Consider the following 26,425-nt stretch of genomic DNA (forward strand, 5'->3'; position numbering starts at 1 on the left):
CAACAAGGTGTTTTTAAATTGCAACCAAATTATGACCAACTTCCAGTCATTCAACAGCAACTATACATAATATACGTTAAACAGCTACTATGTGCCAGGTTCTGGGTTAGGCAACGGGAATGTAAAAATAAATGAGACACAGATCCTGCCCTCACCGAGCTCAGTGTTGGAGGCATGGATGGGGCAAGGAAGGCAGACGTTTGTAAAAATGTGGTGGGAAATGGTTGGCCGTAACTTAGTATGGTAGGACCCTACCACCCAGCAATTTCACATGAGTCCTAATGGTTTCCAAAGTGGCTACATGCGGGATTCACTTAAGTCTGCTTTTAAAAACCCCAATGCCTGGCCTTTCTCCAGCCCAATTAAATCAGAACCTCTGAATATATGGCCTGGGCATCAGTATTTTTTTTTTTTAAGCTCCCAGGTGATTCGAGGCAATGTGAGAACAGGTACATTACACACAGCTAGCAGTGTGCCCCCAGGTTCTGATTTAATTGGACCTGCTGCAGTCTGGACACAGATATTTTTAAAACTCCCCCATGTGATTCTAAAGTATAGCAAAGTTTCAGACATACTAGACCACAGCAGTGGTTCTCAAAAGTGGGAGGGTGCTTTTGTGCTCCAGGGGACATGTGGCAATGTTTGGGCACATTTGGTTGTTGCAATGGACTGGTTGTTGCATCTAGTGGATGGTGGCCAGAGATGCTGCTAAACATCCTACAAAGCATAGGACAGCCCCCCTATCCAAAGAATGATCCATCTCCAAATATCTATTGTGTCACGGCTCTGTGAAGGCCTAGAGAGATGCGCTTGCACACGTGCCCCAGGACCAAGAGACTTACCTAAAGATGTTCACAGTACAGTGTAACAGCAAAAACAAACCAACCCGGATACAACCCAAATGTAGAGAGAAATCTACATTAGCATATTCATAGCACAGACTATCTGAGGAAAGAGAAGCATAAACACAGCAGGAGTGGGAGAACAGAGGCTTCCCTAGGGGGAAATGGGGTCTCAGGGAACCGTGGCTGCATTCCCAGCTAGCACCAGTTACTTGATGAGTCTCTTTTCTTTCTAGGCTCTTTGGTTAGTTTGCCATTTCCTGAGGAAAATTTATCCTATTTGGTCTTTTTAAGTAATTTGGGCAACTCCAGTAAAGAAAAAAAAAATCAGTATGCATGGAAGTATTTCCTGCAGCATAATTGATATATACATAATAGAAAAAAAATTGAAAACCATGTAAATATCCAGAAATGGCAAAGTGATTAAGACATTATGGTACATCAACTCAATTGAATGTTATGCAGCCATTAAAAAGGATAATTATGAAGGTGATTTAGAAACGAAGGAAATGTTTGTGGTATGATGGGAAATGAAAAAAACAGGAAATAAACAGCACAAACACAGTGATTACAACTCAGAAAAATACGTTGGCCTGTGGACAAATACTTGGAAGGATTTGCAGAAATAAAGATGGTCGTAATTAAGATGCTAGAATTATGGGTTTTTTTTCCCTAAAATTCTCTTTAACGCTGTTTTTTTATACTTAAAGTAGACATCTTTTGGGACCACTGCCCAGCCTATACCCCTCTCTGCTAAACACTGTTTCCCCACCCAAAAGGGTGAATGCCCCTCAGCCCTGCTTGGTCCCTGTGACTCTGTGTCACAGCCTGGGCACCTGATCCTAGCTGGACCAATCAGATTCTCATTACTGATTGGCTAGAGATTTAAGATGCTGATCCTCTGAGGCAGTCTTTTTTTTTTTTAGATAAAATTCATAAACTTACCATAAAACTTACCATTTTAAAGTGTGTGATTCAGTAGTTTGTAGTACATTTACCATGTTGTACAATCCCTGCCACTATCTACTTAAAGAACATTTTAATCACCCCCCCCAAAAAAACTCCATACCCTTTAATGGTCACTCCCAATTCTCCCTTCCCCTAGGCGTAGGCAACCACTAAATTTACTTCCTGACTCTACAGATTGGCCTGTTGTGGATATTTCCTATACATGGGGCCATATGGTATGCTTTGGTGTATCTGGCTTTTTTCACTTAGCATAATGTTTTCAAGGTCCATCCATGTTGTAACATGTACCACACCTTGGGGGCCCCTGGGCGGCTCAGTCAGTTCAGCATCTGCCTTTGGCTCAGGTCACGATCTCAGGGATCCTTGGATTGAGCCCCGAGTAGAGCTCCTTGCTCAGTGGAAAGCCTGCTTCTCCCTCTCCCTCTCCCTCTGTTTGTGCTCATGCTCTGCCTTTCTCCCTCCCTCATCTACCAAGTAAATAAATAATATCTTTTTTAAAAAAGGTTTATCAGTGCTTCATTCCTCTTTATGGCTAAATAGTATTCCATTGTATGTTCCATCCCATATTTGGTTTATTCCATTCATCCATTCATGGACATTCGTGTTGTTTCTCTTTTCTATTATGAATAATGCTGCTATGAACATTCATGTAAAAGTTTTTGTAGGCTTATAGGGTAGCTCTTTGTTTAATTACTTGAGGTACTCCCCAAATTATTTCCACAATGGCTGTATCATTTTACATTCCCACCAATAGTGTATAAGAGTTCTGATTTCTCAACATCCTCACCAACACTTATTTCTCTTTTGTTATTTTTTTAAGGTTTCTTTATTATATATTAGAGAGCATGAGTGGGAGGAACAGACGGAGAGGGTGAGAGAGAATCTGAAGCAAACTCTGCGCTGAGCCTGGAGCCTGACAAGGGGCTTGATCCTACAATCCCAACTAGAGACAAACCAAAAGTTGGACACCCAACTGACTGTGCCACCCAGGTGCTATTATTATTATTACTATTATTATTATTATTATCATTGTCATCTTAGTGATTTTGAAGTGATATCTCATTGTGGCTTTGATATACATTTCCCTAATGGCTAATGATGTTGACTGTTTACATATACTTCATTAGTCATTTGTATATCTTTTTCAGAGAAATGTTTATTCAAATTCTGTGCCCATTTTTTTAATTGGGTTGTCTTTTTTTTCTTTTAAAGATTTTATTTACTTATTCATGAGAGAGACATAGGCAGAGGGGAGAAGCAGGTTCCCTGCAGGGAGCCCAATGTGGGACTCAATCCCAGGACTCTGGAATTATGCCTTGAGTCAAAGGCAGACATGCAATGCTGAGCCGCTCAGGCTATTCCTGTTTGTCTTTCTATTGTTGAGTTGTAAGAATCTCTATGTTATGGATACTAGATCCTTATCAGATACACAATTTGTAAATATTTTCTTCTAGTCTGTGGGTTGTCTTTTCACTTTCTTGTTGGTGTTCTTTGATGTATAAAGGTTTTTAATTTTGATGGAGTCCAGTTTCTCTTTTGTTCTATATGCTTTTGATGCCATTTAAGAAATTACTGTCTAATCCAAGGTCATGAAGATTTATACTTATTTGCCCTTCTAAGTATTTTATAGTTTCAGCTCTTGCATTTGGGTCTTTGATCCATTTTGAGTTGATTTTTGTATAAGGTGTGAGGTAGGGATACAGACTCTTTTTTTTTTTTTTTTTTTTTTTTTTGCATGTGGCTATCCAGTTGTTCCAGCACCATTTATTGAAAAGTCTTTTCTTTCCCTCGTGAATAGTCTTGGAATCCTTGTTAAAAATCAATCGACCATAGATGTATGGGTTTATTTCTGAACTCTCAGTTTTGTTCCATTGATCTCTGTATCTGTCTTTTTGCCAGCATCACATTGCTTTGATTGTAAGTTTTGTAGTAAATTTTGAAATCAGAAAATGTGAGTCCTCCTAGTTCTTTTTTAAAGATTGTTTTGGCTGTCCGGGACCCCTTGAGTTTCCATGTGAATTTTAAATTCAGGTCTCCCATTTCTGCAAATTGGAATTTTGAAAGGAATTGCATACAATCTGTAGATTAATTTGGCAAGTATTGCCATCATAACAATATTAAAGTTTCCAACCCATTAATAAGGAACGTCATTCCATTTATTGAGGTACTCTTTAATTTCTTTCAACAGGGCTCAATAGTCTTCACTGAACAGATCTTAAACTTCCTTGGTTACGTTGATTTGTATTTTTTCCTTTTCGATACTCTGGTAAAGTGAACTGTTTTCTTAATTTCACTCCTGGATTAGGGAAGTCTTTTGAACCAAGGGCATGAGCAAGGAGAAGGAGGAAGTGGCAGGGGACACCTAGAGAAAAATGATAAAAGCAGAAACCAGAAATCATGTGAAAAGGAAGGCAGTTGGGAGGGAGAGATTGAGAACTGTACTTGAACCAAATGCTTAAGCAAAATAGGAGATTTGGAGACCAGGTTCCCGCATAAGTAGGAGTATCCTAAGCTAGATGAGAGCATGTTGAGATGTGGCCAATGTGGCCAAACACCAAAGAAGTCCATCTAAACCAGAGTAGCTCTGTAGCAGCTGATGACGAGCTTACGCCACTTCCTTGGTAAAGAGGAACTTCGGAGCGCTTTGTCTGTCTATGTTTTTTCAGAATGAACCAAATGTAGTTTCCACATGCCCTGTGAGATCAGACATGCCCAACAAAGGCTAGTCTCCTAAAGAACTACCTCCCAGAATTTTTATACTGCTACACCTGCACTGGAGGGTTCCATTTATGAAATTCTGACCCCTAGAGAGAGTCAAGCAGGTGGCCTGCTCCCCTCTCCCTTGAACAAAAGATACTGTGTTTTCATCTGAGTGAAACAAAGTTCTATCCTACTGCTAATGCCTCCTGTGGTTTGGCTGTGTCGGGGAACCTGTTTGATGTTTGATATTCTCTTCCATAAAAGTAGCAGATTGGGGAAAAGGAGGAGGAGGAGGAAATGAAGGGGAGTTCAGAACCTAACTTCCTGGAGGACAAAACAAATCTCTTAATAACTGTAACTATTTGAAAATCACTTCAAAAGTAAAAGTCTTGTCACCCTGGCAGTTGCCCAAGGACGTGGCTTTGGGCACCCCCTCCATCCACAGCTAACTCTCCCCTCACCTATTTTAGGATATCATAAAGAAGCTGCATAGGAATTACAGGTCTCAAAGTCATGAGGAAATAATCCTGCCCTGACTCACATGGTGCTTCATTTTGAGAGCATGGAAATATACACTCATCTCAAAATATTTATTTGCTTATAACACTTCACCCTCTTCTTTCATTTATTTGCTTATAAAAACTTAGCTAAAATGTTAGCGTCTTTACAACTTGCCATATGCTTGCCCAGGGTTGTTTCATTCGGTCCTCATAAGCCTGTGAGATAGATATTAATAACTACCATCTACATCTCACAGATATGGAAACAGCCTTTTAAAAGTGACAAAACCTTACAGACACTGAAGTCACAAGTGGCACATCCAGGACACCTACCTATGGCCTCCTGACTTCAGAGCCAGTGATTTTTGGTAGTATGTTGTCCTGCCTCCCTTGCTTGCCTCTGCAGATATAGCTGCTCCAGCAAGCCCCACACCAAGCTTCAGTTTCTTATTGGCCAAAAGATTCTAGAGCAGGATTTTCAAAGCTGAGTCCCAGCCATCATCAGAGATGGTTCTTCCAACTCCCACCTGCATCTCCTTGGAGGTACCCAGTAGGGTCCTTATCCCTGTTCCTATCTCCTAGTCCTGCTTGCTTGGGTGCCCCAAGTCTGATCCTGTCATTAACCCATTCAGCAGATCAGGTATTTATTAGTAAAAATTGCTGAGCCAATTTGCCATGTTGATAGATATTGCAAAGATACCGTCTCCAGGGCCGATACCAAAATCTACTTCCAGCAGCAAGGTCAGAGGGTGCTTGTTTCCCCACAGCCAATGAACATGGGTCTTATCAACTTTCTGATCATTACAATCCAATAATGAAAACTGGTAGCTGATTGGAGTTTTAAATTTGCCTTTTTAAAATTACAAGTGAGGTTGAGCACTTTTCATATTTTTTTTTTTACTTTTCATAGTTTTAAGAGCTGTTTCAACTTCTTTTTCCAAGAGTTCCCTGGTCATCTCCTCTTTCCACTTTTCTGTTGGATTGACAGTCTTCTTATATTGCATTGTGGATTTTTATGTATTGGGGAAATTAACTGTATGTAAATATTTTTCCAATGTAGTGTTTGTCTTTTGATCTTGTTTTTTAGCATAAAGAACTTTGGGGGGGAAACTATGTATTTAAATTTACCAATATCCCTTTTATGGTTTGTGTCATATTTTTTAAAAAAGATTACTTTTATTTCATTTTATAAAAATTTTAATCCTTAAGCCATCTGGAATTTATTTGGTACAGTCTGAGGCCAGGAAGTGTTTTCGGGAGGATTAAATGAGATAATGTGTTGAAGTGCTAAGAATAGCAGATGACATTTAGTAAGTATTCAATAAAATGTTGTTGGGTTTAGCCAGTGCCTGCACACATCTCTCTTCTCAAAGGCATGTCCAGGACATCTGGGGGCTTTAATCATACATCAGTTACCATTGTGTGATTAAGGAAGGAAAGGGTTCAGTCTCTGGTACCCAGAGATCATGAGATGCCCCATATATCCCCAAACAAACAAAAAGTCCCTTCTGCAGAGCCCACTATCCACCCTCTGATCTCAGCAGGGTCTTTGATGCTGTCACTCATCCTTTGCACCTAGGTGAGGGTTCTCTTTTTCAAAGAGCACAGTGAGTTCTTGGCTGGACTTCTGGACTCCACTAAACTTGGCCCCAGGCCATGCAAATTCCCTCCAGTCTCTCACTAACCATGGAGGAACTATCACTCCTGTAAGGAGAGACGGCCGTTGCTTGTATTTGAAGGGTATAGACTTTATTTGATTCCACCACCCTAGACACCAGCAACTCAGTCGACAACTGCCTTTCCCATCCAGTCTTGTGTTGCTCCTCCTAGTGTTTTAAGAATGGGTTCCAGAATCTAAAAGTCTGGGGCCACTGGGCCACACAGTAATAGAAATGAGGTGGGAAGAGACACGACATCTGGCTAGAAAGGAGGGCAGGGGCCGTTGGTGTCGGCTCTGCCTTGTTAACCTGAAGCGTTTGGTTTTCAAACAAGTGAATGACATGGTTAGACTGGTGATTTAGAAAGTTCACTCAACAGCTGATGCAGAGAATGGATTAGAGGACTGAACCCAATGCAGAGGTTATTGCTGTGGCCCTGGTGAGAAGGGACGTGGGCTCTAGGTGCCGGGGGCCAGGGAGAAGGGATGAATTCAGGAGTCCTTTTAAAGCAGAAATCAGTAAAACTTACGGTGGGATGAAGGGCAGGACAGAGGTTATGCTTAACTATGCTTCTGAACTTGGAAGAATGGATAGGACAGTTCAGACCTGCCTCCAACCCCCACCCCCTCATCCCCCCCACCCCCTGCCCCCACACCCCACACCCTTCAAACCATAACTAGCTTCTGGTCTCAGCTGAAATCCCACCTCCTCCGAGACTCTCTCTGCTCCCAGGGGAAAGTCCACCCCAGCCCTGCTGGATCATGTCACTCCCCGCTGGTTATTTCCTTCTTAGCACCAATCACACGTTATAGTTAGGTTATCCTCTCCATTGGACTGTAGACTCCATGGGGCACCATCGGCTCTCTATCTGGCTCATTATTTTATCCCCATGTCTAATACAGGACCTGCCACATACCAGGCGGTGAATAAACACTCTGTTAAATGAACGTAGGAGGGAGGCAGAGGGGGGCCTGGGTGGGTCAGCTGGTTGAGCCTCCAACTCTTGGTTTCAGCTCAGATCATGATATTGGGGTTGTGAGATCAGCCCCCCTCCCTGCTCCGTGGGCGGGCGGGGTGGGGGGAGGTAGAGGGTGAGGTGGGGACATCTCCTTGGAATTCAGCCTCTCCGTCCCTCCTCCTGCTGGTGCACGTGTGCTCGCTCTCTCTCTAAAATAATTTGATTTATCTTATTTTATCTATCTATCTATCTATCTATCTATCTATCTATCTATTTAAAGAAGGAGGGACAGGTTGAGGACCAAGATGGTTAGGATGGTTAGGAAAACCCCATTTAACATCCAAGAAAAACTATGGCGCAGGCAGCCGGAGACCTGGGTCCCGACCTCAGCAGAAAGGGGGGCTGCGGCTGCGGGAGTATTTCTTGAATAATCAGACCCTGGCAATGAACTGAGAGCGCCTAAGCACGGGTTAGGACAAAGGCTGCCCCGGCAGCGAAGAGCCAGACGAGGGACACTTGGTAGCAAGCACGCAGATTCCTAGGCTCCTCCCCAGACGCGATGGGCCAGGAGTCTGCAGGCGTAGCGCGTTCCTACAGGCGTCCCCCAGGTGAGTCGGAGGCACCGTGCGGTGGCGGTGCGGGGGCGGCGGGGCAGGAGCACAGCGGCGCGGGCGGCGACTCCGGGCGGTGACTCCGCGCGGCCCCGGCACCCTGCACGCCCGCAGCTCCGCGGGGGGGCGGGGACCTTTGGTCGCACTTGGCCTCGCGCCGGGCTCCGCCCCGCCCCCGCCCTGCCCTCCGATTGGCCGCCGCTCCGCCCGCCCCGTCGGCCTCGACCAATGAGGGGCGGCGCCGCGCGCCGGAAGTCGGAAGCCGGAAGCCCCGCGGCGCGGGCGCCGGCGCCCTCCCCCGGAGGCAGCTGTCGAGCGGCGCCATGCGAGGCCTGGGGCCGGCGCTGACGGCGCGGCGCCTCTTCCCGCTGCGGCTGCCCCCGCGGCCGCCGCGGCCGGCCGGACCCCGGGTGTCGAGCGGGGCGGCGGCGGCGGCGGCGGGCGCCCCGGAGCGGGCCATGGACGAGCTGCTGCGCCGCGCCGTGCCCGCCACGCCGGCCTACGAGCTGCGCGAGAAGACGCCGGCGCCGGCCGAGGGCCAGTGCGCGGACTTCGTGAGCTTCTACGGCGGCCTGGCCGAGGCGGCCGAGCGCGCCGACCTGCTGAGCCGCCTGGCGCGCGGCTTCGGCGTGGACCACGGCCAGGTGGCCGAGCAGAGCGCCGGCGTGCTCCAGCTGCGCGAGCAGCCGCGGGAGGCGGCCGTGCTGCTGCAGGCGGAGGACCGGCTGCGCTACGCGCTCGTGCCGCGCTACCGCGGCCTCTTCCACCACATCAGCAAGCTGGACGGCGGCGTGCGCTTCCTGGTGCGGCTGCGGGCCGACCTGCTCGAGGCGCAGGCGCTCAAGCTGCTGGAGGGCCCGCACGTCCGGGTAAGGCCCCGCCCGGGGCCCCGCCGCCCCCCCCCGGCCCCGCCTGCCCCCGCGCCCCGCGCCCCCGAACCCTCGCCCGGCCCCGGGCTCGCCCCGGAGGGCTCCCTAGCGACTCCTGGCACCGCCTACTCTAACGCGCCGTCCGCGCCTCCTCCGGGTTGAGTGCGCTCCACGAAGGCCCCCCTTTTTATCCTTTTAGCCGAGTTCCGTCCGTGCGGCCTACTTGAATGAGCAGCGAACTGAGTATCCCGTAGCGCTCCGAAACCCCTGACGCTGTCGGCACAAAGTTCGCTGCGCACCCGCTCTGCGTTAGCGCGTTGTCTTGAGGAGCCGCGCGGAGCGCACAGAGATGAGGTCTCTGGTCTCCATCGCACCTTCCGGAGCGCGGCCCTGAAATGTGATGATCCCAGGTTGGGTCCCTGAGCAATCAGACGCTTAGCTCGGTGAGCTCACGTTAGGTGCCAACAGATACTTGAGGATTGAAATGATGACGACTTGAAAGATTGAGGGCAGTTGAATACAGTCCTCCTCTACCTTCGGTATCAAATCCGAAGGGACCCCCTAGCCTGCCCCTTTTAGTGAACAACAAACAACAACAAAATGACGTAAATCTTTCAGGAAGCTTCTGGCATTCAGAACCTTTATAGGTGCAGTGGGCTTTTAAAAAACTGAGCAGTTGAACGGTTGTGTCATAATTCATTCAAAAGCTGGAACGCTGGCATGATCATTTTTATGTTCGCCGCCTCACTCTTAGGCCGGTTAAGGAAACATGCTGAGGTTCAGAGACTTGACCAAGGACTCCCAGCAAATAGGTATGTCTCCAGTCATCTACTCCCAGCTCAGTCTGAGGTTTGCACTATGCTTTTATAACCACATCATGTGAGTTATGGTGTTTGGAAGAGACTTCCTCTTTCTTGACTGTCTGGCCTTAGATGCACAAATACTGGGGATGGTTAAGAATGGAGTTAAGCTCAGTGATAACAGTGCTGCGATTGATTTACTCATGACGGCTGATTCCTTTATGACACTAAATGTTAATCCGGGGCCACGGTTTGAATCGATCACGTTTCTGACTCCCGCCCAGTCTGAATGGCCGAGGCTTCATGTTCTCCACTCTGCTTGCATCCCCATCCTCTTGGGTTTAGTCTTTGATCCAAGCACATGGGTTATTTACTTAACAGGTGGTAGTCCTTCTGAAACTTGATTCTAATTGCATGGAAGCCTGGAGAATTAGGTAGAATGTCCCTTGTCCCAGAATAAAAATCATCCACCCTTCTATTCATCCTTCCATACAACACTCAGCTATTGGGTGTTTATCTTATACCAGGCATGCTCCTAGCATTAAGGTCACCTGGTCAGGAGTTTCCATCGTAGCTTAGTATGGGAAGAGTTAAGAGCAGGCTTGGTGGCTGGCAAGTGCTTTTCACACTCTTGGCTCATCTCATTTTCAGCAAGCCATAGGGACCTGTTGTACAGATGAGGTGATTAAAGATCATCAAGGTCATGTGCAGTGTCTAGAGTGCCCAGCTGGAACGCAAACCCAGTCTTGACTCCAGAGTTGTGTACTTGGTCGATACACGTGGATTCTCGGAGCCGGTGACTTTACTGGATCTAAAAGGGATTTAGTTTTCTTAGTATTTGCCTGATTCTGCAAAACCAAAGGCAAGATCAAACAACCCAGTTAATGAATGGCTTTGTTTTACATAGTTTTACCAAATGGGGAGTTTAATGTTCTCTAGTTGTGAACGTATTTACTTTTCACAAGAGTAAACTTACAAGCTTCCGGCTTACCAGTAATATCAGCACTCCTCTTTCTCTGGAGCCACTGGTCAGTCTTCCTTGTTGCTGAATCGTCAATCCTGCCATGGCCAGAAGGATCAGCATTTAATGTTTTTCCTTTGGCATTTCTGATGCACAGCAAACCACCCTGGACATTTCCAGCTTTACCATTCCAGCTTTACAGTTCTTCACTCCAGTCAAGCTGGCTCTTTGATGGAAAGTTCCCAACCCCACATTACTGCATGTTTCTTGCCTGGGAGACACTTAAGAGTAGGAGCTGCTCATCACTCAGCTTTTCCAACAATCCAGTTCAAAGTGGCATCATCCAGTTTTTAGCTTCGTAGCCCGTGTTGTTATTTGTGTGTTCATTATTATTATTACTCTCTTGGATTTTATACTTTAACGTCAGAATTTAGCATTTGAAATGTATTATTCCTCCCCACACATCCCCTAAACTCCAGCTAGATGATCAGCTCCTTGAAAACTAGGAGCCTTGTTTTAAAGGTCTTGCATAGCCAAATGTTGAATGGCACCTGAGATGAGAGGCCTGGGGTTCCCTGCCACAGGACAGAGCACACTTACTGGTCCCGTTTGACTTGACATCTGACTGCTGCACTCAAGAGTTCTGAGCCCGGAGGGGAGCCCAGAGGGCTTGGAAAATGTCTGCACAGTAGAGACGCTGCGTCAGATGTCTGGACAGCCCGTGGTAGATTTCAGCAGTTGGCCCCAGCAACGTCTAAGGACCCATCCAGTTCTAAATCCTCCCAGTGTGTCAGATACTACCAAATGTCCATCCCCTTGCTCTTCCCCATGCAGGAAAACTTGGCTGTCATGCAGGCAAGAAGGAGCAGAGCAGCTGAAAGCTGTAACAGAAAGACTTGATTTGGGGGCCAGAGGGGCTTGCTCTGGGGAGATCCTGGGCTGCCATCAATGCCAGGCCCTCAGGTGTTTGTTTTTTTTTTTAACCAAAGCAGTCCACACACGAAACATTGTGTACCCAGAGGCAAAAAGTCAGGTGGAATAATGGCCTTTCTTGCAGAGGAGGAGTAACAGTAGCCAGACCTTTGCCTCCACATCTGATCTGGACACACCCGGTACAAGAAGCCTTTTCCAGTTGGCTCAGTCAACCTCTCCCATTTCTCTACCTTGACATCCTGTCCTCCAGTCTAGTGCATATAACTGTTAGTGCTAAATCCATCGATTCCCTTCTCCCTTGCTCTCCATAGCCACATAACATTTTTTTTAATCCCTGTAGTTTAAATCGTTCAGAGAATAGGGTTTTTTTAATCCATAGCAATTGTCACTGGGATCCAATTTGGTAATTTGTCACCAGAATCAATGCGTGCAATCCACTTTGATTCCATTTCTTCTACCTCATTCTGGATTTTGCATAGAAGCTAAAGGGGGCAACACAGAATTTTTTGCTCTGAGGAATTCAGTGTTAGAAACTGCTGTAAGTTTGGCACATGAAGCTTTAGAGCAGGAGTCCCAAATGGCTCAGGGTCCTTGTGGTGCCCTATGATGCTGGGGAGTAGGGAGCTTGCTCTGCTGTCACCCCAGATCTCAGCAGCTCTCACTGTGTCCACACGGCACCCGGTCCCAGCTGTACTACTCTCTCACACCTGCTGACCTCTGAACTTGCTGGATGAAATCACGTGGACACCCACCAGTTTGCATGAGGGCTGCTGTGGGCTTGGCCCTGAGCATCCATCCTGGAATACACTTGGTCCATTGCGTGCCCACGGCAGGCTCTTGTTTACTGAAACCTGTAGGGTGCAGTGGCATTTTTAGAGTACCTGACAAGTTTGAGGCCAAAAAGGAAGCCAATTAGGTGTCTTTCACCAGGACAGCAGGTATTGAGGGAGCACTGTGTGGAGATGGAAGGGGCCGGGTCTCAGGACCACCTTTGCCACCCACTGAGTAGAGGCGTGATTTGAGGTGATAATAGGTCTGTTCACCCGTGGGCCTGTCGGCTGTGTAGTGAGGCATGTTCAAGGTCAGCCTGCTTCTCTTCTAAGAAGCACTCATGGGGTTACTTGTGCAGCATAGCTCAAAATCACAGATGAGGGTACAGTTTGTCACTGTCCCTGGTTGTGATTACTAGAAGTAGGGGTTATGAGGGCTGTGTGGTTTAGAAGCTGTTTTCCTCCAGAAGTCAATTGGGATTGAAGAGTTATATTTCTTAGAGATAAAAATCCCCCTTGAAGATGACTCGAGTTCCCGTTCTAGGAGGTCCGAGCACTGTTCAGTGGCTTGTGGGCCCCAGAGGAAAGTTGTCATTAAGAAAATGGGTTTCTTGATGGCAGTTTGGACATAGAAATTCCAGTGAGATGAAAGGTGTGTAGGTCTTGACAGAAGCATGGGGGGCAGGAGAGAGGGGGTTAAACGCACAGCAGACTGGCCAGCGTCCCCACTGTTGTGAGGTCTGGGCACATTGGACCCTTTCTCATACAACCTCTTTTGGTGGCTTGCCCTGTTTTTCAGTGAACATAGTGGCCTTGTTGGTTCTACTAAGTTGTGTGCTCAGCTATATGGGAAAGGACCTCATCTGTAGTTAGGCAAGGATGCCGCACCCCACCCCCCGGAGGGGACAACAGCTTCTACCAGCTGAAACTGTACATAGAATGTTTTAGCTGTGCCACCAGGACCCTGTCCGGTGCTTCTAGTTCCCTGTCCCAGCTCAGGGCTTCTGAGCAATGACCACTAATTTGCACATTCCAAACACAAGATCTCGATAGCCAAAAACTTCAGAAGAGGGGGAGGGAGACAGCTTTTTCTCTGCCAAAAGGGGAGGTTGGCTGGCCTTCTGCACAGTGTCCTCCAAGATAACCACAGTTGGCAGGTCCAGAAAACCAAGCCCACACAGACTGGCATTCCCAGCAGTTGTGTGTGTGCCTTGGATCAATGGCTGAACTGATGAGCATAAAACAGAGGCGGTTTCGTCCCCTCCTGTCGCCTGTGATCCTGCAGCCTTGCTGCACGCGGTGCTGCCCTCCAGCCGGAACAGCTGTGCCAAGTGAGCACCGAGCTTGGGGACTTGTGCCCTTTCACCTACATTCCCAGATCTCATGTGGCAGGGTCACATTTCACAGCCGTCAGTAGCCCAAAATAGAACGAAGAGACCTTGGAGAGAGAGCTCTCACTTGCCAAACCATTTCTTTCATCCTTAACCCTGAATTGATACTGAAACTAGGCACTTCTCATATTCTCCTCTTATAAATGTGGCAGAGTTGCCAGCATTCCCGACACAGAACTTGGCTAATCCAGTCCTAACCATGGGGAGCAACAAAGAAAAGATGGGCAAAGTATACTCCTGCCATTTTTTAAGATTCCCAGGAGCTGCTCCAGGACACTTCTGCTTGTATCTGATTGGTGGGAAGTCAGTCTTCTGACTGCTCGTAGCTGCAGTGTGATCTTGAACCTGGACAACCATGTGCCTACCGAAAGCATAAGGCTTCTGTGCATTTGGAAGAAAGGAAGGCAGCTATTGAGGAACTACAGGCTGTGTCTGCTGCCCCAGGGATCCTCTCGCTCTGGCTGGCAGGGAGCCCATGCTGTTCCATATTCAGTGTGTCATGGACACCACCCTGAGCCTGGTCTGCCCCTGCATCCTCTCCTCTCTCTGTGCACCTGCTGCCATTCTTGTTTGAAAGGTGAAGTTGGCTCATGTTATTCCTAGAAGTAGATCGGGTACAAATAAGTGAAGTAAAATTAGGATAATTTCATCAAATCCAAATGCACTGATTGCCAGACACACTATTTTACTTATGTTCTACTAAAGTAGGGAAAACCACTCCCAAGGAAACGGTGACCCACTGTCACATAAAAAAAAAAATGCATCTCGACTTCAGAGATGTTCAGATGTGAAAATGCGTATCTTAAGAGTTGACAACTGTAGCACCTGGATCCAGCACTGGTTTCTCTTGGGGAACAAGGGATGATGTTTCAGCACACCCCAGAGTGTTCCTGAGAGGGTGAGGACTGGAGCCCCATGCTGCCCTTCATGGCGCACCATCCTTTGCTCTGTCAACTTCACGTTTTCAGTCGTGTTCACTACGGTGAATGCATCAGAACATACCATTTGATTGGGGCAGCTCAGCTGAAATTGAGTGCTCCCTTTGAGGTCTCTTACCTACTCAGGCCACAGAGAGCTGGATGTCACACCCCTGCTCTGATAGGTCCTGCAGAGAAGCCATTTGGGGAATCACCCCGCAGGCTGCTTTTGTGTCCTACTTCGCTGCTTTACCCAGTGCGCAGCTGGTGACAAGGCAGAGGTGGGCTTGCTCTCTTGTCCCTGGAAGCCAGCACTTTATGTTCTCCCTTTCAGGAGATGAATGGAGTGCTGAAGGCTATGCTCTCAGAGTGGTTCTCTTCGGGCTTCCTAAGCCTAGAACGGGTCACCTGGCACTCGCCTTGTGAGGTGCTGCAGAAAATCAGTGAGTAAGTATTAAGGCTTTCACTTTTCCTAAATGTTAGCTGAAAGCCAGTCTCCATCCACACGTGCATTTGGTTCCAAGCGGTATTCACAGATGTGGCTGTCCTAGCAGGTGATGTCGAGATCACAGATGGGCACCAACCATTCTGCCCACAGGCCTACATCTGAGGTCCCACTTGTGTCCTCAAGTTTTCCATCACGAGGCCCCATCATCGGAGCTGCAGGACTTCACTGGACTGAGTATGTGCACTAGTATCTCCCCTAGTTGTGAAAACTTCTCCCTTGGCTAAATCCCTGAACGGGCTGTATGGTGCATGATGCCAGCATGCCTGAGACACAGGAAAGCCCAGGCTGCCATATCACATGGTCCTCAGACAGGAGAAGCTCTTTCCATCTCAGGATCTTCACACTCCATGCCATCTTAAGGAAAAGAAGGCTTACAAAAGGTTGCACTTTGAAGCATGACAAATTCCAGAGACTGCCATTTCACGTGTTGAAAACAATACAGCGGTTGGGGGAGGTTGCTAGACAAGTGGGACCAGGATGCACACTGGCAGCACTGACCCCCACACCACGGAGACTCAGAGGAATAAAAGCCAAGATGTTCACCCATGAAGCATGCAGCTAGTTTTTTGCATTAAAATCTGCTGTATGGGCACCTGGGTGGCTCAGTCGTTTGAGTGTCTGACTCTTGGTTTCTGCTCAGGTCAAGATCTCAGGGTCATGAGATTGAGCCCTGTGTCAGACTCCACGCTCAGTGGTTAGTCTGCTTGAGATTCTCACCCTCCTCTTTCTCTCACTCAAATAAATGAATAGATAAAAATCTTTTTTAAACATACAATAAAATCTGCACAACTGCTTCCCAAGGGCCCTGCAAACTAGTCTTAAGGTGTTAAAAATAAGAGGACAATCTGTAAAATGGTCATTAGTTGGAGTTCCTCTAAGTCATTGCTGTTTCATATTAAAATGATTTTCTTTGAATTCTCCTCAAGAGTCCATTGAAGATGCACTTGAAGGATTTGACTTTAGTGAGTCATATGAATAGGAACCAGCAGTGGATATTTGACTCGTGACTTGTCCAACCATCTTCCTTTTTTCTAATTCAGGTCGGAGGCTGTGCATCCTGTGAAAAATTGGATGGACATGAAGCGCCGCGTTGGGCCGTACAGAAGATGTTACTTCTTTTCTCACTGCACAACCCCCGAGGAACCCTTGATTGTGCTGCACGTGGCATTGACCGGTGACATCTCCAACAACATCCAGGTACCAGCAGGTGGTCACTGTACAGCCAAGCATCGTACAGAGCCCCTCACATCTTTCTAAAACGTGGCAGGATCCCCCTTTACAGAGTACATTGCATGAGGCATTTATGTTTTGAATTGGCTAGAGCTCTGTAGCTACGGAGGGTAGGCGCCTTGTAGAGGGACGGTTTCAGGAGAAGGATGGTGTTCCCCTGCAGGAAGTGACTTTGAACAGAGATGTAGCTAAGGAAGAGAGGGTACTCACTTCCGCATCTGAGCTTCGTTAAGTGCCTGTGGGCAGGTTTTGTTTTTTTTTTTTTAAGATTTTATTTATTTATTCATGAGAGACACAGAGAGAGAGAGAGAGAGGCAGAGACACAGGCAGAGGGAGAAGCAGGCTCCATGCAGGAGCCCAACACGGGACTCGATCTGGGTCTCCAGGATCAGTCCCTGGACTGAAGGCGGCGCTAAACCACTGAGCCACCAGGGCTGCCCTGTGGGCAGGTTTAAGACTGTGCAGTCAGCCTTCTGCAGGCTCAGGGCTCTTCCCCAGGCAGCAGACTGTGGAGAGAACAGGCCCGGCCTGCTATGGAGTTGGTGAGAAAGTCTACATCCTTCCAGAGGATGCAGAGTACAGCACGGGGAGGGCAGGCTGCAGAAGAAGAACCAGTGCAGGGGTGCTAGGGACGGGGACAGACCGCGAGGAAGGGAAAGGCAGGTGAGGGAAACAGACACCCGAGTCGCTTCGGGCTCATGGGACACAGTGGGCTGGGGCTTTGCGTTAGGAATGGCTGATTAGGAAGCTGGAAAGATGAGAACAGATCCAGGATGGGCTCACAGGCAGCGTTTCCTAGTAGCAGAAGGCAGAGAAATCAAGCAAGGCCAAGGGGCAGGTGTTCCTGACCACCAGGGAGGAGTTCCCTGACAGGTTTCATGTCTGAGGGAGCCGGCCCTCACACACTGGAGGCCTGGGAGTCCACGAGCTTTCTAAAATTGAGTCTGGAATGGGGGGAGCCCAGGTGTGTCCCCTAGGAGAGAATGATCTCCAGCTTTCACCCCCTTCAAATGCTCAGGGCAGGTGGCAGCATCTATGAAAGTGGAGAATGAGCCTTCTTTCTAACCTATGATTTCCGCTCTGAGGGGTTGTCCCTGGGAGATGCTCTGACCCAGGAGTCCAGGCGCTTGTTCAGCACAGCATTGTGTACTATTTCAAAAGGCTAGAAATGATGGCCGGACCACCTGCTACAGAGGATGCAGGGAAGAAACAAAGGCATGTGCATCTGGTACATCCTCACACCCTGGAGCTCCATGCATGCATTTAAATGTTGATTTTGTTCTACAGTTTTGATGCAGGAAGCCAGCCTTGACTCACTTTCACTTTGGAGTAAAATTCAGATCCCAGACTAGCATGTGTAGTGCACTCTTCCTTATATATATCTCGAGTGAACATTTGCTTGGTGCCCATCAGCCCCTGAAATGTGTCCCCTGTGTCCCTGCTTGCAGCACCATGTAAGTTAGGCATCATTCCCGGTATTACTGTCCTTGTTTATGTGCGAGAAGACTGAGGCTTAGGGGTTTTCCCCCAGTCCCAGAACCAGTGAGGAGGAAACAGGATTCCAACCTAGCCCTCAGAGCAGCACCTTCTGTGTGGGAGATTGGGCATATGGGGGAGGGGGTCATGTGCAGGCATGTGTATGCACACGCACGTGTGTTAGTGTTAACATACCTATAGCCAATGAGACAGACTGGAAGTGTTCACCCCAAGGTTAACAGCAGGACTTGGCATTAGGTTATGAGGTAACTTGTGATTTCTTCCTTAAGTGTTTACTTCTTATCTCCTTGCCATTGTACACATCTCCCTTATAAAACAAAAGAAAGATTCATCTGCATTTTGAATACTTTTAAAAAAGATTTAAGAGAGCTTTTTGAATAGGGAACACAAGATAACCTACAAAGTTCTGGAATGACAAAGGTAAAGACCCACAAGGTGAAAACCAGGCTCAAGATGCGCCCTGACCCAGCCCTCCATCAGAGCCCAGCCCTAGGAGAGGGCATGGCACAGCCCCAGGGGTGCCCCTCCCTCTGGGTCACCATCCACCTTTCTTTTCTTTCTTTTCTTTTCTTTCTTTTCTTTTCTTTTCTTTTCTTTTCTTTTCTTTTCTTTTCTTTTCTTTTCTTTCTTTTCTTTCTTTCTTTGATTTTATTTATTTATGAGACACAGAGAGAGAGAGAGAGGCAGAGACACAGGCAGAGGGAGAAGCAGGCTTCATGCAGGGAGCCCTACACGGGACTAGATCCTGGGTCTCCAGGATCAGACCCTAGACTGAAGGCGACGCTAAACTGCTGAGCCACCCGGGCTGCCCTACCACCCCACTTTCTTATGGCAGCAGTTCTTAATTTTTAAGGAGTCACAGGAAAGGGGTGCTTAGGTAGCGATCTCAGGGTCATGGGATCAAGTCCCACATCAGGCTTCTCCCTCTCCCTCTGCCTGCTGCTCCCTCTGTTTGTGCTTTCTCTCTCTCTCTCTCTCTCTCAAATAAATAAATGAATGAATGAATGAATGAATGAATGAATGAATAAATGAATGAATGAATAAATAAATAAATAAATAAATAAATAAATAAATAAATAAATAAATAAATATCTTTAAAAAAAAGGGAGTCCCAGGAAAGACCCTCTGAGCATCTGAAGGGGATGAAAGCTGGAGGTCTTTCTCCCTGGGGGACGTGACCGGGATCCCTTATTCCAGACACAATTTCAGAAAGTCTCTGAGGCCTCATCACAGGCTCTGGGCCAAACCCCCTACTGCAAGAGTCATATGTAGCTGGTGCAAGTTAGAGTAGCTTAGATGTATTCTGGAGAAGCAAGCTGGTGTACCTGCATTAAAGAAGACCAAAGGTAACCACCTGCCCTGTGGTCAGGCAACCTTCAGATGGTAAGGTCCAGAAATCTCTGCATTCAGAACTCACAGCTAATGAGATCAGCCCCGACGAAGAGTCTTTCCTAGATAGCTGGGGTGGGGAGGGGGAGGAGTGGCGGTGCACATGTGTGGATGTGTGGATGTGTGTTTTCCCTAAGGAAAAACAAGGTTGTAGCACAAAATCAAAAAGGTACACAGAAAGATGAATTTTCTAAGAGAAAAACTATATAGGAGCATGTATGACCTACTGAAAAATCTAAAAATCTAGAGCTGGGCAAAGGAACAGAAATAACTAGGGGCTAGAAGCTGCAGGCCTGTGCAGGGCAGCCCCGGGAAGTAGAGGCGTACCTGCTAGGGCTAGGTTTGGGTGCCCGGGGTTAGATCTGGGTACCATAGGGGAGGAGATTCATCACAAAGGCCTGGAAAAGACAGAGGAGACACTCCTTGTTTTTCCAGAAGTTCAAAGTGACCTAAACGATACAGGGTGAGCAAACAGCCCTGGGGAGGCTATGCAGTTGCTGCCTCCAGAGAGATTGCAAATTGGAACAGGCCTTCCATCTCCAGAGCCTGGTCCTTGGTCTCCAGGCTCCCGCCCAGGGACCCAGGCCCTGCCATCACCACTGTGGTGTTTTCTAGGCCATAGTGAAGGAGTGTCCTCCCTCGGAGACGGAGGACAGGAGTAAGATCTCTGCGGCCATCTTCTACTCCATCAGCCTGACACAGCCTGGACTGCAAGGTGTGGAGCTGGGCACTGTCCTGGTCAAGCGAGTGCTCAAGGAGCTGCAGGTGGGCATGGCACAGGGGCTGTGGGATGAGAGAGGGTCTAGAGGGGGCTGGGAGGGGTGGGAAAGAGCCAGATTGCCTCTTGGCATGTCCCAGGTGCCCGGAGACAACTCGGGAGGATGAGGCAGTCCTGAGAAAGATATCTTCTGAGGACATCAGCCCTTCCAGGGAACTCACCCTGTGTAGCCGGGGCCTGTCTCATCTTGTATGTGCTTACCCGCCTTCATTACCACCAGCCCCTTCACCCCCCACCCCCCAGTGTGGATGGCACACTCTGTGGTCCCTCTGGCTGTGCCTCACTGGCCCCCACACCGCTCAACTTCCTTGTCAGCCGTGAGGTATGGTCAAGGTTAGACCAGGCAGCTTGAAGGTAAACACACTGGCTTTTTTTGTTGTGTTTTTTTTTAATACCTTCCCTCTGTTGCCCTGGGAAAAACCTTTCACCATCCTACAAGAGATGTTCATGTTTACTCCGGGTCTAGCTTTCTGAAATGATCTCATAAGGGGCTTGAGTGAGCTACAGTGAGCAAAATCTAATTATTAGGTAAAATAATTAGATTGCTAATAATTGGCTCTGAGAGTGGTGCTCTCTGCTTTGGGTGATTTCAGCACGATACCCACGGCAGCAGCCCTTCCATGGAGAATGGCAGAATGGAATTAAAATACTGACGTGCTTTGTATTAAATTCATAATCAATCTTAAATCTGAGAACTCAGGATTCAGATGGATATGAGCTTCATTTAGAATCACTCTCTTGCCACCTTTTCCCCAGAGGCGATAGAAGCCACATCTAATTAATATAAGTTTCTTATTTCCTTCTTTTTGACGCTGTTGATAAATGGAGCAGGGGGTATATTAGGGGGAGAAAGGCCATCAGAAGAGCAGTATCCAGGGATCTGGGTATTCACCCACAGATTTGACTTGTGAGTCGAGCAGAGTTGGCCACTCCACCCAGTAGCCATCCTGGGGTGAGGGAGGAGGGGTCACGGGTCCTGTGCTCGGCTGTGAGCTGGGAAGTCACCAGGGAGAACACCAAAGAAAGCCCTGTCATTCTCCTGCACGAGTGTGTGCATCACAGTTCATAAAGGCAGACAGGAGAGCTGCCCGATATGCCCATTGAAAACAGCATAATTAGGAAAATCATGGTATAGTCTTATCTTTTAATACTGTTCTGTTGTTACAGTTACATTTTTGAATTTTGAATGACAAATGAGAAAATGCTCATGATCCAGGTTCATAAAGCAGAGACATAAAATAAATGTCTCACGCCAGGAAAACACTGCCTAGAGAAAGAGCAGAGGAGTTACACTTTATCAGACCTGGGGGGTAGGTATCTCAGAGTCCTGGAGGATGGTAGGGTTTTTATGGGGGTTTTTTGTGGGGTTTTTTGTTTTGTTTTGTTTTGTTTTTTTTGCTTCCATCATAAGTTAAAAAAAGTTCTTCTGTAGTGAGCATACATTACATTTTTAATCAGAAAATCCTGGGTTTTTATGAAATGATTCTTGAGATCTGTCATTTAACCATGAACCGTGTCGCCTGATGTACTGCCTGATACGGAGAAACACCCGGTGCCCCTCCTTCTAGCCCACCATCCCCATGCATTGTGGTAGAGCAGGCAAGCAAGTATTCGTTCACGACAGTCACTGGGTGCTTGGTGCCAAGTGCCGAACCAGGCTCTGGCCACAGAGAAATCCTGGGAGGGGCATGGTGCACCAGACAGGCAAAAGCTGTGGTCAGAAGACTGCATACCGGGCCTCACATCACAGCAGCCCCTACTGCTCATTTCGGGCCCAGCTCCTGACTTGCCACTGTGATAGATGACTCAGATGGAGAAGCTGTCGTAAAGGCTCACCCTGGGGACTCGGGATACCTCCAGGGCCTAGCATATGTCAGGTTCTTAATAAATGTTCCCTGAAAGGAGAAAATTAATGCACAGCAAATGCCATGTTGGAAACTATACAGCAGCATGCAGCGCTTAATGATGCCTAAATGATAAATGGAGGGGCGTTTCTGTTTCAGTGACATACCTGCTGAATCCTGTGTGTGTTTTCTCCACTTTCCCTTCCCAACCAACCGTGCCTTACAGAAAGAGTTTCCTCATCTTGGGACATTTTCAAGCCTGTCTCCTATACCTGGATTCACCAAGTGGCTTCTCGGACTCCTGAGCTCACAAGGAAAGGAACACGGGAGGAGTGAACTGTTTACAGATGCCGAATGTAAAGAAATCTCTGAGATCACAGGCGGTCCCATTAATGAGACCCTCAAGGTCCTTCTCAGCAGCAGCGAGTGGATCAAGTCTGAAAAGCTGGTCAGGGCACTCCAGGCCCCTTTGATGAGGCTCTGTGCGTGGTACTTATTTGGAGAAAAGCACCGGGGCTTTGCCCTGAACCCTGTGGCAAACTTCCACCTGCAGAATGGGGCTGTGATCTGGCGCGTCAACTGGATGGCCGATGTGAGCCTCAAGGGCATCACTGGCTCCTGCGGCCTGATGGTCAACTACCGGTACTACCCAGCAGAGACGGCCACAAACAGCACCAGCTACCTCTGCTCAAAGAACATCAAAGCTTCCGAGCAGGTCCTCAGCCTTGTGGCCCAGTTTCAGAAGAACAGCAAACTTTAAACCCATCCCAAAGCAGACGTCCCCGACTCAGAGGAGAACTTTATGGATGGGTCAGGGAGGGTTACATATGAAAAGGAGCTTTTTATAGTAAAGGAGGGTTGGCGTGTGTTCTTTTGCCCACAGCAAGGTCACACTGGGAGGCTGTGCCCTGCCTTCAGTCTCAAGAACACAGGTGCGGTATCTGATGCCAGATGATAGTAGCACAGGTGGATGCAGACTGGGCGAGGATGCTGTGTTCTCCCCAGAAGAGGGGCCCAGGCCCCTGCCAGAGGTGGTGCTCTGGCACCTCCATCCTCAGAAAGCTCTAGAGCCTCTGCTGGCTGTCGTCCCAGGGTGGACTGGCCAGCTTCACAAGGCCCCGGGCATATGGCCCGGGTGAGAACAGATTTTCCTTCAAGCTTAGAACATAATCCAGCCACGGTTGTCTTAGCCATTTCTCTCTACTCACTACAAAGGGACAGAGGGCTGTGCTACATTGCCTCAAATTTTGGAGATCCTGAATATATGAAAATGTTCATGGTGCACAGGGTTTACTAAATTAAATCGTTGAGTACACAAGGTGGTGGTGCTTGGGGCTTGAATGGGATTGTAGACTTTACAACTTTGGTGATGCAGGTTCATAATGAACCTAATAGTATCAAACAAGCTCATTCTGTGCAGCATTAAACATAAACATACAGTTATTTAAGACAGTGTAGTGGCCACCTCTGAGAGCCAAGACCTCAGGAGCTGTAATGAGCTCTGAAACACCAGCTGTGTCGTTGGTCCCCAGGGGTCCTCAGCCTGCCCCAGGCGGGTCTGGGTTCTCTGTGAATAGAAGCAGGCAGGGGTGGTGCCTGGGCTTATAGGAGGAGTGGAGGGTGTGTGCTTGGGCTCACTGTTATCACTCCTGCAGACGGGTCCACTGGCCATCGTGCTCTTCATCTTCCAGACCCAACTCTTGGTCCTTCTGCATCACCTCCTGCATGGGTTCATTGCCTGATAACAAATGATGTGACAGTAATCACCACGAGAAATTGCTCCTTTTCTGAATCCTGGTGGAAGCAGTCCGGTGCTGCTTTGCATGGCTCTGAGCTAATGCTGATGGGGCTTGAGCTGTGGAGCTCCTCACAGGAGCCCCAGGGCACTGCCATCTAGGAGTTTGGGAAGAGTTCACGCACGACCTGCTTCTGTGTGGCACGTGTGCTGTGAGACTGCAATCCTGACCCCTGACCCCCCACCTCCATGTTTCATACCTTATATCTTTATTATGGTGGACATTTTCAAACCAGATACACAGAAGTGGACAGGACAGTACAATGAATCCGTGTGCCTGTCCCCCACCTCCCACCTCACTCTTGAGTTCTCTTGCTTGTCAAGCCTCATATCTTGACTTCTTAGCATGGTTTAGCAGGTGCCCTGTAAGATGGGACTCAGCTGGCTGGGTCAGGGATATGGATGAGGCTACCGTCTGGATGTTCTATCCCCCCACACACTGCCACATTCATATCTCGGACCACTGTCCCCCAAAAGTGATGACATTAGGAGGTGGGGACTTAGGGAGTGTTCAGGACATGAGCATGGGGTCCTCATGAGTGGGATTTGTGCCGTCCACAAGAGGCCCCACAGAGCCCCCTTGCCCCTTCCACCATGTGAGGTTACAAAATGTCTGTGACTGGAAGAGGGCCCTCACCAGACTGTGCTGGCACCCTGATCTTGGGTTTCCAGCCTCCAGAGCTGCGAGCAGTAAATTCCTGCTGGGATTTTGTTTCAGCAGCCCAGACAGCCTGAGATGGATGGCTGTGGGTGGATGAGTATCCTGTCTCTGTGCATCAGTCCTAATCATTGACAGGAGGAAGCCGGGCCGCGTCATTGTGCTGCACTCTGCCCAAACCCATACCTCACACCACTTAGGTTACAGGAAACCCTGTTGTCTGTGCACTCCCCACACTTACCCTCTGCTCCTAGCAGGACAGCGGAGGCTGAAAATGGCCGGGCTCCCCACTTCCTCTGAGGGGTGATCAGACTGCCCGGGTATACATACAGCATCCTTTGCGAGAGGACCATGGCAACAGTGGATTTGGGAGGCAGCAGCGGGATACTGGATCCTGGCATCGTGAATTTACAGCCCTAGGAGAACACCCACTGCCGTGGTGACCCGGTGGCAAGGAGGATGCTGGGCTACGGTGTAGGTGCTGTCTCCTGGCCCTGGGCTCCGTCCAACTCTCAGGGGACCCAGGGCAGCCACTCGGACCACAGTATCTTCCTCTGTAAAGTGCCCACAGTAGGATGGGCTCACAAGAGGTGCTCAGTAAATTGTGGTCCTTCATTTCCATAGCGTGCCAGGTTCCCCCCAACCCCAGAGCCTGCTTCTCACCGTGTCCCCCAGCCCACCCTTCAGACCCTGTCTCAGGCTCTGCCTCCCTCCCCCCGAACCGCTGGACCAAGCTCCAGTACTGTTGCTTTGGGGTCTGTAGTTCAGACACAGCCCCGTCTCCATCCCCTCCATGAGGGCTTCCCCACAGACTCAGTCCTGGGCTTTGCTGGAAATGGGATTAATTACTGTTCGGGCATGCTAATAGACGTGCTCAGACTTGGTCGCAGGGCTCCTTTCTGTTCTGAAAGGTATCGTGGCGCAAAAGTGGGAGATGGCTAGCCTCACTTTGCCTCAGTCTCCTCCTCTGTAAATGGGGGTGACCATGGCACACAGGCATTTTCAGGGCTGCCCAGAAGTCCGAAGGAATGAGCACCATTCCCAGATAGAGGTCCTGCATCCTCCCTTCCCCTTATTGGGAAATCAGAGTGTTTGGTGGTTTTCTGGCTTCTGTTCACGATTTCTAACGGTGACTACGTGGGCTACTGTGTTCCAGTTGGAGAGGGGAGAGGAACTGCCACCTGCACTGTACACGCGGGGAAGGGGAATCACTGATGGTGGCCTGCTTTCTCCCCCACCTCCGTGCCCCCTCACCTCCCCTTCTGTCTCTGCCGGCCTTCCCTCTGCCCTTCTGGGTGAGGGCTGGACCTTCCCTGCCCTCCAGATCCAAAGCCACTATGGGCTGCACAGCTCCACAGTCCCTTAAGCACTGGGGGCAGGTGGGGGGCGTTAACATTCCAATGGGGGGGCTGCTTTCTCCTTGTTCTGTACATGGCTTAAAAGGTGGGGAGGATCCTCCTGACATTTTTGCAAGGACCAGCTTATTCCGGGCTTTGTTTGAAATGAAGCCTAAGGTATATTTAAATTTTAAATGGAGCAAACATCTCTCTGATTTTTAATTGCATTCTAAAGCACTCATTGGAATATGAGGTCCATTTCGATCTATTCTTAGAACGGACAGCTGCCTGGTGATTTGCACGCACCGCAGTTTCTGCACTATTTGCAGTTTAGTAAAATTGATAGAGGGGCCCACATCTCTTTATTGCCTTGGTTTTTGTTGTTGTTGTTGTTGTTGTTTTCCAAATGGGCATTTGCATTTCTCACCTAGCTAATGTCCTGTCATCCAGAAAAGGAGGAAGGAGGAGCAGTTTCTCTCTCCTCACCTCCCAACCAGGGTGTCTAAGGGT

General features: G+C 48.4%; 1 protein-coding gene across 1 annotated transcript; it reads left to right on the plus strand.

Annotated features, from left to right (window-relative positions):
* The first annotated feature begins 8,541 nt into the window (after positions 1-8,541).
* On the plus strand, positions 8,542-23,443 carry MLYCD (malonyl-CoA decarboxylase). Its single transcript, XM_072819451.1, has 5 exons — positions 8,542-9,107; positions 15,214-15,326; positions 16,428-16,584; positions 20,119-20,268; positions 22,352-23,443. The coding sequence occupies exons 1-5, from the start codon at positions 8,562-8,564 to the stop codon at positions 22,883-22,885; spliced, it is 1,500 nt and encodes a 499-aa protein (XP_072675552.1). The 5' UTR covers positions 8,542-8,561; the 3' UTR covers positions 22,886-23,443.
* The last annotated feature ends 2,982 nt before the right edge of the window (positions 23,444-26,425 follow it).

The sequence above is a fragment of the Canis lupus genome, chromosome 3, assembly GCF_048164855.1.
Source record: "Canis lupus baileyi chromosome 3, mCanLup2.hap1, whole genome shotgun sequence".
In the NCBI taxonomy this organism is placed as follows: domain Eukaryota; kingdom Metazoa; phylum Chordata; class Mammalia; order Carnivora; family Canidae; genus Canis; species Canis lupus.